The sequence below is a fragment of the Euphorbia lathyris genome, chromosome 9, assembly GCF_963576675.1.
Source record: "Euphorbia lathyris chromosome 9, ddEupLath1.1, whole genome shotgun sequence".
Classification (NCBI taxonomy): Eukaryota; Viridiplantae; Streptophyta; class Magnoliopsida; order Malpighiales; family Euphorbiaceae; genus Euphorbia; species Euphorbia lathyris.
The window spans coordinates 15,107,638-15,120,746 of record NC_088918.1 but is presented as its reverse complement, the minus strand read 5'-3'; the positions used below and the strand labels follow the sequence as shown (position 1 = coordinate 15,120,746).

General features: G+C 34.8%; 1 protein-coding gene across 3 annotated transcripts; it reads left to right on the top strand.

The window, feature by feature from the left end:
* The first annotated feature begins 1,346 nt into the window (after nt 1–1,346).
* Nucleotides 1,347–11,208, top strand: LOC136205766 (protein SEMI-ROLLED LEAF 2). Of its 3 annotated transcripts, none has more exons than XM_065996528.1 (20): nt 1,347–1,600; nt 2,219–2,359; nt 3,073–3,147; nt 3,220–3,335; nt 3,822–3,936; nt 4,494–4,622; nt 4,767–4,814; nt 5,787–5,977; nt 6,143–6,339; nt 6,439–6,722; nt 6,797–6,946; nt 7,257–7,667; nt 7,745–7,894; nt 8,361–8,439; nt 8,524–8,648; nt 8,889–9,080; nt 9,167–9,304; nt 9,495–9,632; nt 10,061–10,264; nt 10,965–11,208. In XM_065996528.1, the coding sequence occupies exons 2-20, from the start codon at nt 2,228–2,230 to the stop codon at nt 11,079–11,081; spliced, it is 2,991 nt and encodes a 996-aa protein (XP_065852600.1). In that variant the 5' UTR covers nt 1,347–1,600; nt 2,219–2,227; the 3' UTR covers nt 11,082–11,208. The 3 variants fall into 3 exon arrangements, with proteins under 3 accessions (XP_065852600.1, XP_065852599.1, XP_065852598.1); XM_065996527.1 differs by having other exon boundaries at nt 1,348–1,698; nt 2,224–2,359; XM_065996526.1 differs by having other exon boundaries at nt 1,348–1,698.
* Nucleotides 11,209–13,109: the final 1,901 nt, after the last annotated feature.

Here is a 13,109-nt window from a genome sequence, read left to right as displayed (position 1 = left end):
AAGGCGGAGCTGCTTTCTGAAATGGAAGAAAGAAATGAGGAAGATGAGGGTATTTTTGTCAAAATGTAGTGAAAGTGTCTAAATTCATAAGATGTTGGATAACTATGCTTAATATGTAAATGAGCTTTCAAAATATGTCAGATTTGTAATTAACCCATTTTTAGGTTTGAGTTTGACATTGTTTTTCCCAAACTCATAATACGAGTTTTTTTCAAATTTTCAGACTAAAACTAATGTTTGGTAAAATATAAACTGTTTTTCTTAAAAGTGAGAAAATTGAGAAAACTATTTTTATGAAAAGTTAAAATTCGTAGCTTTTGAGAGAAGTTGTGGTAATTTATTAAGGACTATCCAATCAAATGTACCTCAAAAAGCTGTTTTAGCAACATCTTTTTTCGGCGATTGGGATTTGATTATATCCGACATAACAATCACATAGAGATATTAATTCATTTTTTTTGATACAAAATCTACCAACATGTCAATTATAGACATCACATACATATCTTTCGGCGTAGCTAAATTTAAATTACGGAAGTCTACACATACACATAATTTGCCATTCTTTTTTACTACATGCGCGTCGTTAGGTAATCATTCAACGTACCTCTTGGTTTGATGAATTTAGCTTTAAAAATATTTTCTATCTCTTCCTTACATTTCCTTCGATCTCTTTACTCATCCTCCTCATTGGTTGTTAGAAGGGTTTGAACTCAGGTTTGATTAACAAACTTGTGCTCCACCATATCTATACTTAAACCGCGCATCTCATCATAGTTCCAAGCAACACAATCTTTGTACTCTCTAAGCAACTTGACGATGGTTTCTTTCAATACGAGTCATAATAGATTGCTAATGAACGTAATCCGTGTTTTTTCTCTATCCACAAATTTACTTCGTCAAGAGGGTCAACCCTCATAGACTCTTCGTCTTCTAACTTTAGACTAGCAATTTTTAGGTCTTTGAGTTTGATCTCTTCCTCCTGCAGGTTCAATTCCATCGTACCTCTAGGAGCTCCGACTTCCGAGATTTCTATGAAGGACTGTGCATTCAGTTTTAATACAACGGTTGATGCTACCGTTTTTTATTTTTAGTGTATTTTTATCAAACACTCGTTAACTTTCTCCCACGACACTGTCCCCGTAGCAAATTCTGTTGGCCAAGCTATTGACAAAGTGGCCTCAATAAAATATAATTGAAAATTTCTAAGTTCAATTAGTATCAAAATATATTCTTTTTATTGATGTTCAAAATAAGGTGTCATCTTTTTCAAAAGAAAAACAAGAGTCAAATTATAAAATAAATAACAGAAATAAAATTCTCAGGAAGAGAATTATGAGTTTATTTAAAGTTGAATTCATTTCAAACTCAATCCCTCCATGAAAACAAAGTTTCATTCTTTTCAAACAATCTGACACCAAATTACACAAATTTCTCATCTTCTCTCTCTCTCTTTCTGCAACAGTAATAGTAAAAAACTGACACCCATCACGTGTTCTCTCTCCTCTCTCTCCCCTCAAAAATGCCGCTTCAATTTCTCTAAATCCACGCGCCTTTCTTTCCCTCTCTCTCTCTCTCCCTCTACTTGATCACTTTTCCGGTACACCTCTTTTTTTTTCTGTTTGTTTTTCTTTCGACTGGTGTATCATTTCTTTCCTATCTCAGATCTGCCTCTGCGCCTGCAGGGGGTGGCCTGAGGTATACTACACATTTCTATTCCCTTCTTCTCCGTTTTCTCTTTTTAATTTCTTCATTTCTGAGTTGGATTTATTCGTGTTGCTCCTTTCGTAGCTTTTTATTTTCTGGGTTCGTAAAAACATGGTGTTTGAGCTGTGGGTGTTTTTCAAAGCATTCCGGAATTTTCCGGGTACATTTGCACGATTGTATAGTGTTCATTCATGTTTTGTTCCTTTTTAGCTGGCTGTTTAATTTTCTGATTCTTATGATGAATTTTCCCATATTGTTGTTTCTGTATTTGGTTTAAATCGTTATCTTCTGCAATGTTTATTTCCTAATAGCCTGCATTGTCATGTGATTTGTGCTTTTCCTTTCCTTTTACATGAGGCTATTTTGATTTCTGGTTAGGCAGAAAATACATTGATGTTAATTTTTTTTCTTCGTTTTGCTTGTAATGTGTTTTGTTTGTGCTTATTCTATGATATAGAGTACCAGTGGAAGAACCTGGATTCTCACTTTTTCTTGTTTGTTCATAACAAAGTGCAGGGAGATGGGTGTCATTTCCAGGAAACTTTTTCCTGCTTGTGAGACTATGTGTATATGCTGCCCTGCATTACGGTCTAGATCTCGACAGCCGGTTAAACGATATAAAAAACTTCTTTCTGAGATATTCTCTAAGTCAGTGAGTATTCTACTGTCAATTTTTCTTCTTCTGTTTGCACCCTTTTGGGGTTCAGCATTTAAGCTTATTGGAATCTTACAGTACACACATTGCTCTTTTTGCACTTAGATTTTTTTTTTCCTGCATAGCTAGAGGCCTGTGTTCAGCATATATTTTAACTTCTGGGTAACAGGAAATAAAAAATCTGATAATGTAATGTCAATAATCTACAAGAGCATGTGTGTCTTCAATTTTTTTCTTTTTTCTTTTTGTGAATTATGTGACTGTGGTGTCATTTTTCTCACAAAATCCTGCAAAAGGAAGTGGGAGATCTAGATGAATTGTGTAAGATGCCAAAAAAAGGAAGATGGCTTGATTGGCTTACCTTTCTCTAACACAATCAAAGGAAGATGTCTGAATTGCATCTTATTCAACATTTTCTTGCATGATTTCCTACACTTGGTCAAGGATGGAAGTGAATCATGGATTTGTATTAGTTGTGTTGACTGTGTACAGAACAGATCGAGTTTTGGTTTGGATTGTCATAGTTATTGAAGTTTTAGACCTGTCTGGGAACTCCATTTACTCAAATTCATGAGGAAATGGGGAGGATTGTAAGATGTTCTTTGATGGTAGATGATCATGTAATTATGTAGGTTGAATCTTTATGCTGTGCATTTTTTATGCACTAGATGGTCAGGGGTGTAAACTCATAGTCTCACTTTATTTTACAGGATGGCCATCCAAAGGAAAGGAAAATTGTCAAGTTATGTGAATATGCAGCAAAAAACCCATTTCGAATCCCAAAGGTAGTATCTCTGTTAACTGGACTCCCAAAACTGTCTTATGAGCTCTTACTAGAAGTTTCTTTCTTTTAATAGATTGCAAAATTTCTGGAAGACAAATGCTGCAAGGAATTGCGAAGTGAGAACCCCAAGTACATTAATACTGTTACAGAAACCTATAACAAGTTGCTCTTCATGTGCAAGGATCAAAAGTACGTAAAACGTTATTTCCTTTCCAAAATAGTTTAGTAATTATTTCTGAGTTCCATATTAACATCTGCTAATTTGTCACTGTTTCTAGTATCAGCAACTCACTTGTAGCACTGCATTACTATCTGTAGGTCTTTTAATTACGTTTTCTTTTTCTGAATGCTTAACTTGTCAGTGAAATATTCTCCGAATGATAAAGAAGTAAGACCTATATTAGATTTCCATTTTTTGCTAGATGAAATTATCTGTGCTATTTCAAAATTTCCAATTTTTCTTTATTATACAGTCATGATTTTTGACTAATTACAAAAGAGGCCTGATGACCCCAATTAGTTGTGATTAAGGCTTGATTATTATTGTTGTTGCAAGTTGTCCTGATTTTATCAATTTCACTTTTATTTTTGTGTGCATCTCACAAAAAATCAAAATAAAATTCACTTATTCATGACCTTTTGCTGATGATGGATATTCTTTCTTGCTTTTTTTAGGGCATACTTTGCTCTCAATTTGTTGAATGTGGTCAGTGAACTGTTGGAGAAACCCAAGCAAGATGCACTAATAATATTAGGCTGCCAGACTTTAACAGGATTCATTTATAGTCAGGTGATTTGGCCTTATTCCTTTTTATTAATTTGATTCAAAATTCACTATTTGTGGAAACACAAGTATAAGAAAACTGCAGTAGGACCGAAACTTATTTATATATTTCAGATGTCATCTAGAATAAAACATGTGTGCTTTTTATTTTTTTGAATATCTACGAATCTCTAGGCAGATATATCATTTTATGTGCCAGAAAAGAAGTTGTGCATATGGTTATCTTTCGTTTTATATATTTTGCCTTTCCTCGTGTAGAGAATGATAATAGGATCTGGGAAAAAAATAAAATGATTCGAGTGTATGGATGGAGAATGTGATTCTGAGAGTCCTGATCTGAGGTTCCATATGACACGCTCAAGTGTTAAAAAAAGTTATGTTGGTGCATCCTGTGAAAGTGCTGTGATCATTTTGCAAGCACTATTTTCATATTGTTTGCTGCAGTCGAGTTCAGGTGTCCATTTTCAGTAATAGTGTGCGGAAGACAAACTATAAATATATGATTAATTTAGTATCCTAACTGGTATTTGTTTCATGCATATCTTGGCACAATGTATGAACAGACAGATGGAACTTATTCACATAACATTGAAAAATTTGTTAACAAAGTATGCTACCTGGCAAGAGAGCATGGGAAGGAACATCACAGCAGCCAGTTGAGAGCATATAGCCTGCAGTGCCTTTCAGCAATGGTAATTCAATAGATTTATTTAATTTTCGGAGGAAATATAATTGAAGCAAATTCAAACTTTTCTGCTGCCTTTTTTCCTCTACTTTTTGTCTTACTATTGTTTTCTAATTTTGGGATTTCGCATGACAAATTTCTGTCTTGATAGGTGTGGTTCATGACAGAGTTTTCGTATATTTTTGCTGCTTTCGATGAGGTTAGTGTCTCAGAGAATTTTGTTGCTAGTACTTCATAGTTGGATGGAATTTTTGCTAATTTCTATGATATGCTGAGCAAACTTATGTCTTGTTAGTTAAAAGTGGTTCATTGTTGTCTTATGCTTAGGCAACTTGGGAAGATGGAACAGTGGGAAGTATGTACTGGATAACCAATTGATGCTTTTCTGTAAATTTTGAAAGGAAGAAGTTGGTGGACTGATGAACCCATTATGAGCAGAAGAAACACTAAATATTGTCAAATCCATTAGGATAAGATATCTTTTGTTGGACATCATTTGAAGCATTTTTCAAATTAATCTCATTTCTTCAATTTCTGGGTAAATGGGCTTTGGTGCTTCTGGTACATAAAGATGCTGAGTCATAGGATGTCATCTAGAATTAGATTGCTCTATGCTGGGCTCTATTCTAGCAAGATCAGACTTCACCAATGGCCTTCAACATTTCTATATATATGTATATATATGTACACACACTCAGACACAGAGACCCATAATATTTAAGGTGTGGCTGTTTAAGTCGGAAATTTGCCCATGTGAAGTGGAGGTACTAGGATCTTGTCTTTTACCTAACTGTTATGGTGTTTATGCCTAAAGTTGGTGTTAGTTAATGCTTGCAATAATTGAGGTGAAGTCTTCCTGTAAACTGATAATGCTATTTCATGCAGCCTATTAAGCCCAGGAAAAAGTAGGAAAGAACTATTACAAATAGAAAGTATAAAAGTTTTGATGTGTCCACTTGGGGCGTTGAATTGCATCTTGTTAGCATTGATTTGCAAATTTCACAAAAGAAAAAAAAATAGTTATGGTTATGACCGTGATGTGAGCTGCTCGATTTGATGGTTTTATCATGGTTGTACAGGAGCATTACCTCACTTGATTTTATCTTTTTATATCCACATATTTATTTATGTTTCTGCTGGCTTTTGATTTGTAAGTATATCCAAACTGCAGATTGTGCAAGTTACCTTAGATAACTATGAAGCAGATATGCATGATGATGAAAGAGCAGACGTGCATCATAATTGGGTGGATGAAGTAGTTAGATCTGAGGGTAGAGGTTCAGTTGTCAGTTGGGACACTGGCTCTAACTATGCAATCATTAGACCTCGACCAGAAAAGAAAGACCCTTCTCTTTTGACTAGGTAATGATCATACGAAATGTGAGAGAGGATACCACAGTGATATGCTTATTGTAACTCATACATGCAAAGCTTAATTGTTTATGAATTTTTTTATAATTACAGTATCACGAGTCACTTTGCTTTATTAGATCAATATTTTTTAAAGCCTTGTATTTGTTGTTACAGGGACGAGATTGAGACACCTAGAGTATGGGCTCGAATTTGTGTTCAAAGGCTGGCTGAACTGGCAAAAGAGAGTACAACAATGCGCCAAGTATTGGAGCCAATGTTAGTTTACTTTGATTCTGGACGGCACTGGGTTCCTCGGCAAGGGTTGTCCTTAGCAGTTTTGTCTGATATGTGCTACTTATTGGAGACTTCAGGTATCTTGTATTGTTTTTTGATTTGTGATCTTTCTAAGCCTTATTTCACAAAGATGTGCAGTTTTAAGTGTGTGCATCTTAATGTTTACTCTATTTCAGGGCATCAGCAATTAGTGTTAGCTGCTGTTGTACGTCATCTAGACCACAAGAATGTCATTCATGATACAAAAGTTAAATCTTATGTTATACTAGTTGCTGCTGCTTTAGCTAGGCAAATTAGATCAGAAACAGTGCTGACTGAAATAGGATATGTAAGTGACTTATGTTGGCATTTGAGAAAAAGTCTTCAGGCCACTGTTGAATCTGTTGGAGAGCAAGAGTCAAATATGAATATTTCGCTCCAGAATACCATCGAAGATTGCTTACTTGAAATTTCCAAAGGGGTAAGTTTGAAGCAATGAATGATTTTTTTCTTTCACTATACCTGCAGTTTACCTAAATTTGATGGCTTTATCAGATTGGGGATGCACAACCACTTTTTGACTTGATGGCCATAACACTTGAGAATATGCCATCTTCTGGAGTTGTTGCCCGTGCAACCATTGGGTCATTGATTATTCTTGCTCATATGATCTCATTATCACCAATTTCGTCTCGATCTCAGCTGGTATGAACAGTTCCATGGTATTTTGGAGCCTTTGTGATTGATTTTCTGTATTGCTGCCTGGCATTATGTTCAGACATCTTTGGAAGATTTTGCATAGTTGTCAATTGAAATTCCATTTACATTACGTCTATACTTGTCTGTTGAATAATTTTTGAGGAATGGCTCTATCATCACTATTTATTGTGAGAATTTTCATATCTTATTTTTCTATTGTTAGGTTAATTGATATCAACTTTTGATTATAAATGTTTGATCCGTAAAAGTTGTTGTTTAGATAGAGCTTATTGAACTTCTAAACATTTTGATATAGGGTTTTCCAGAAGCAGTTCTTGCCCAACTTTTGAAAGTAATGCTGCATCCAGTTGTCGAGGTTCGAGTTGGTGCACACCAGATATTTTCCATGCTTCTCATTCCAAGTTCTACTCATCCCTGCTGTGGAGATAATCATTTGAAATCTGGTTACATTTCTGAACCAAGAAGATGGCGCTCCGACCCTGTCTCTGCATCTTCATCTATCACAACATTGCTTGAAAAGCTGCGGAAAGAGAAGGATGGTCCCAGAATAGAAAAGAATAAAAATGATGCTCCTGATAATTGCAAAGAGAGAGACAGTGTGGAAGAGGATAGAAAGCAGGGGCGACCTCGCAAAAATTCTCCTAACTTTTACACAATAAGCTCTATTATTGACAGAACCTCTGGAACAAGCAGCTTGGCTGAGGCGGTAAGCAGAGTATCCTATGTATATGTTAATATTGATCTATTTTGCCAAGATGGTGATGACATACCTGGTATGCACAGGAGACTTACATTATGAAGTTTAGCGAGGATCAAGTAGCACAGTTGCTGTCTGCTTTATGGCTGCAGGCCATCCTTCCAGATAACCTGCCTTCAAATATTGAAGCTATAGCTCATTCTTTCATGTTGACACTTATTTCTTCACGACTGAAGGTGGATCTTCATAGTATTGAGTTTACTCTTTTTCATTTTCTAATTGCCTTCTGTGTTCCCTTTCATTTTGTCTTATGGCCTGAAATTACTGAACGAAGCTATTCAAGTTTCACATAGAATGAAAGAATCTTTGGTTGGAATGTCTATATATTTGTTAACTTCCATCAACAAAGCTGATCAGGGAATGTAGGGCCTTTATTACATATAGCAGAAAATGGGTTGCATGATATTTGCATTTTCCTTCCGTTTCAATTTTCTTAAACACCATAGCTGCCATTTTCCAAGATTAATCCTACTATGGATACTGTGCTCAACTTACCCTTAATGCTTCTTGCCTGTTTAAAGATTTTGGACATTCAAACTGCAGAATCACATGGAACAACTCATACTATAAATGTTTGTTGTATGCTTGTGCATATTTGTTTATTGATATCAGTTATCATCTCTTAATTGTGTAATATTTCAGAGCCCAAGTGACAGCCTTGTGGTCCGATGCTTTCAGCTCTCCCTCTCTCTCAGAAATTTGTCCTTGGACCCGAGCAATGGTATAGGTCATTTATTGAAACATAGATCAATATTTTCCTGAGAGAATATATGGGCAAACTTTCTCATTTACAATCACTTGTCAGGGATGTTACATCCAGCATGTCGGAGATCAATTTTTGTACTATCAACAGGCATGCTGATGTTTTCTGCTAAAATATATCAGATTCCTAGGTTGAATGACTTGCTCAAATCGCTACTCCCATACGATGTGAGTATATTTTCTTTTATATGCTATGATAAGGTTTCTCAATTGATTTAGGGATAAGATTTCTGCTTTTCCTGGATATGAATCTAAGGGTAGAACTCTCTTCTTTTATAGCCTATAAATGGCAATTCACTGTTTTATGAAAATACAAACAAAATGCAGCTATCTAAAAGTGGGTTTAAGTTCATTTGCTGGCACTAACTTTTATATCAACATTTGTCTTTTGTACGTGTACCAACTCAGGTCGATCCTTATCTTGGCATAAATGATGACCTTCAAGTACTTTTAAAACCTCAAGCAGATGTGTGTGAATACGGATCTGCAAGAGACAGTCAATTAGCCACATCAGTACTCCATGAGCTGCGGAGCAAAATAATCGAATCTGACAATGACGTTATTGACACCTTAATTCAGCACCTATCAAATACTACTGAAGTATGTTATTTAACTGATAGCAGTATGCTTACGCATATGAAGAGTATTTCTTTCTCTCCCTCATGTGTCTCTTTGTGCTTCTTAAGCTGGAGGTGGATGACTTGGCAAGACAATTGTTGGAACCATTCACACCTGATGCATTTGTCTTGGGCTCTCAATCACTACTTGATTCCGCTCACAACCAAATAGATTATCATTCAAAAGAATCACTCTCATTTGATGAGGTATGACCTTATAGTGACGATGATCCCATTCATGCGAGTTAGCATATTTCCCGTGTAGGAAGATTCTATCTTGAATTTATAAGAGATTTCTGAGGTTTAAACGCTAATGAGATTACAAATAGCTTCATGAACATAGAAGACGTAAGATAATGATGAAATTAAAATCATATTGTCACTGCTGTTTTTGCAGGATATTCCATCAAGTTCACTGGTTGAGGATGATGCTATAAGTGAAGCATCTGTTGCCGACATGTCTCGCTTTATCCCCAAGATGCCTTCATCACCTTCTGTTTCACATATTATTAGCATTGGGCAGCTTTTGGAATCGGTAATTCGTCCCTCCTTTGGCAATTCCCCTCCCTCCTTGTGGCCTATGTTACATGGAAATGGAAACTGAAACTGAAATTTGATCTAGAAAAGAGTTTTTCATTTTGAAAGCTTATATAAGATGATCTAGAAAATAGTTTAGATTTACTTAACATGTGATTAACATTGACCCACTTCTGAAAAGCACATTCCTAAGAAAAGTGTTTTCAAAATTTTTAAATGTACAGAAACATGACCGAAATGTTGCGTACAAGTTTCCGAGAGTTTCTGTTTCCAAAACGAATGTGGAAATGTGAAACGCTTTAAATTAAAGTTCCCGTGCAACGTAGGTTGTGGCATCCATCCATGCATGTTTGAGGAATTTGTTGAGTGGCATGTGCATTCCTGTTGTATATGAAACTGACTACTAACTGAGTAATATGTTTTCAGGCACTTGAGGTAGCTGGTCAAGTGGCAGGAGCATCAATATCTACATCGCCCCTTCCATATGACACTATGGCGAAACAATGTGAAGATCTTGGCAAAGGAACAAGGACAAAGCTCTCCAATTGGTTGTCCGATGAAAACCTTAATACTAAAGCTGACAAATCCTTACCAGCACTTCCAGTTGATGGATGCCCTACACTAGAGAAGGTTTGCTGATTTGCTACTTGTTTCACTATTATGTTATTTGCTCAAATTCTTCTGTATTCCTGCTGCTAATGGATAATGTGTAGTTGCATTCACCTTGGCAAAGACTAACATTTTAGCCACTCTACTTGGCATAATTTGCCACTTTCATCTTTGTACTTCAATTTTGGCCCATTTAACCCTGTCCTTTTTTAATTTCGTATAAAATTTGGCCCTTGACAGAGACTTCTATTAGCAATGTATTACACGCATCAGCATGTGGTCAAATTATTTTATCCAACTGAGTAACACATGTAATACAATGCGAATGAAACTTCTCGGCAAATGCCAAATTCTGTCGAGGTTTAAACTTTACAGAAAAATGAAAGTACGAAAGCCAAATGTGCCAAAAATTGAATTATAGACGCCAAAGTGCATGATCGAAAATTAGCTTTTTTCCATTCTGGTTGCCGTAGAGGAAGTAGAAGATTATGCAAGAGGCTTGTTAATATCTTAGCTTTTGAATTGGAAATCTTCGATTTACGGCATGCTATCACTAGGCTTGTAATAGGGGTGCCAAAATGAGTATTCTGTTGTAATTATGTTATGCAATCTATATATTTCACATGATTATATATGATATAGATGACAGAAAAATGATAATCGTGTCAAGCGGGTTGTCTCTGTAAATCGTGTTTTGATGTGGGTGCCTAATTTTGTGTAGATAATGAATGATGGGGGGAATGTTGACGGAGATATGAAGCCAGTGGGAACAGGTTTGGCAATGAGGCTGCCTCCAGCTAGTCCATTTGATAACTTTCTCAAAGCAGCTGGATGTTAAGTATGTATTTGTATTAACTCTACTCTGTAAAGTGTTTAGGCCTTTAACTACTAGAATTTGTATCTGAACGTATCCTTGCATTCCATTCCCACTTAATTAAAATCTACTCTTATATTCTTATGACTAATTACTAGGAATAGAGTGTGTTCTGATTCTGAGATTAGATGGAATGCTTTTGCAGCACATCCTGTCCTAAAATTGAAAAAATTAAAACTCTATCTGGCTATTTCTGGGTTGTGGCCCTTGAACTATAGCGCGGAGTAACATTATGGCCTCTAAATTTCATTTTCTGACATGAAAATTCTCAATAGTGTTATGAATTTATATGCAAAAAATGAATTTTAGGATCATAATGTTAATAGTGCTACGGTTTAGGGGCCATGAATGTATTTTATCTGCTAATTACAGTGACTTGATAACACATAATCAATTTTGAATTTTAATGTTTTTATCAGCTACTTATCATGTATTAGTATTTATAATTGATATTCTGAGAATTATTAGGAGTTTACATGGATGGTTAATCATTAGAATCGTTAATTATATATTGAATAACTTTTTTTTTTTTAACCTGTGGCTCTAACCATTCCCTGTGAAACTCGTTTTTTCGATTGGCTCTGAGCACTCTTGAAGAGTTGTCAATTTCTGATGCGACAATACGGATTTTAATATGGTCTAGATTATCATTTTTATGTCATTTATATTACATATAATTATTTAAATGCACATAAAACGATTACGGACTATTTTGCTACAATCTCGACTCAAGACTCTTTCCACTTAGTCGCTTAATTGGAGCTAATAGAGTTTAATTTGAGATAGAAAAGTTATAATTTATGAGTAAGCTACAAATACTCATATCTGAGGTTAGTGTCTCTTTGGTTGGATTTTTCTTTTATTACTCACTCTGTTTCATTTTAATTGTCTTTTAAGGTTTTTACACAAATATTAAGAAACTCATTAATTAGCCTAAAATGTAGTTAAACATTACCTTATTACCCTCTTGCAATTAATGCTTAAATTTCTCTACAATTTTTTTTCCTTTTATTATATGAGGATAAAGTTGGAAAAATCACATTTAATGCTCATTGAAAAGTGTAAAACGTCAAATAATTTGAAACAAAATTTGTTCCTCAAAATGACAATTATTATGAAACGGAGGGAGTATTATTTTACTACGAAGTGTAGATCTAAGGTGTTTGTTATTGCAATGATAGTAGTTGTCGGTAGACATTAGTAAATGGCATTACATCCATTTTGGTCCTCAAACTAAAGCTTCAAAGTTAATTAGAATCCTAAACTATTAAAATCATCAATTGAGTCCTAATCCTATCCTAAAATCAGAAACTATAAGTATTTGATATAGACTGTAATAATCTCTGAGTTGGTTCAAAATTGGTTTGGAGAATAAGATCAGAAACTATAATAATCTCTGTGTTGGTTCAAAATAGGTTTGGAGAATAAGATTTGAAACTGTTCAACCGAATGATATTTGATGAGGCTTCAATTGATTATTTTTGTTTAGAATGAAGATTCGATTGATGATATTTTGTTAGTTCAGAGACATGATTGATAATTTTAATAGTTTAATGTCTTAATTGATTTTAAAACCTTGCACGGTTCCTTACTTCTACCAACAAATATATTCAATTAGAATGAAAGTATATATTCTAATGCTATGCTATATTATAATGATAGTAAGACCCAATGAAGGTAAGATTGAAATCCCATTTAAAAAATGAAGCAAGAGTAACTCTGTTTTATTAATAAGATGTGTTTCTAGACGCATTTTAAATCCACTAGGCTCAGTAAGTTGGATTTGGATCAAAGCATATAATATCTACTTCATATTATTGAATCAAATTGTTATAATTTTTCATCTAGGATGCGTTGGCGAACCAATCAAAAGTTGGTGAGCCTGTAATGATATGATCCAAAGCGGGTGAGGTGAAAATACATGGCTCGAGCAAGAAGATCTAGCTAATACAAATGTTCATATTTATCATAAATACATATTATTTATGAAAA

Bases quoted from the DNA above. Each gene is read 5' to 3' on its own strand.
- LOC136205766 (XM_065996528.1), top strand. From the start codon at position 2,228: ATGGGTGTCATTTCCAGGAAACTTTTTCCTGCTTGTGAGACTATGTGT. The intron at 2,360-3,072 runs GTGAGTATTCTA...TTTATTTTACAG, and splicing joins CTGAGATATTCTCTAAGTCA to GATGGCCATCCAAAGGAAAG. The intron at 3,336-3,821 runs GTACGTAAAACG...TGCTTTTTTTAG, and splicing joins TTCATGTGCAAGGATCAAAA to GGCATACTTTGCTCTCAATT.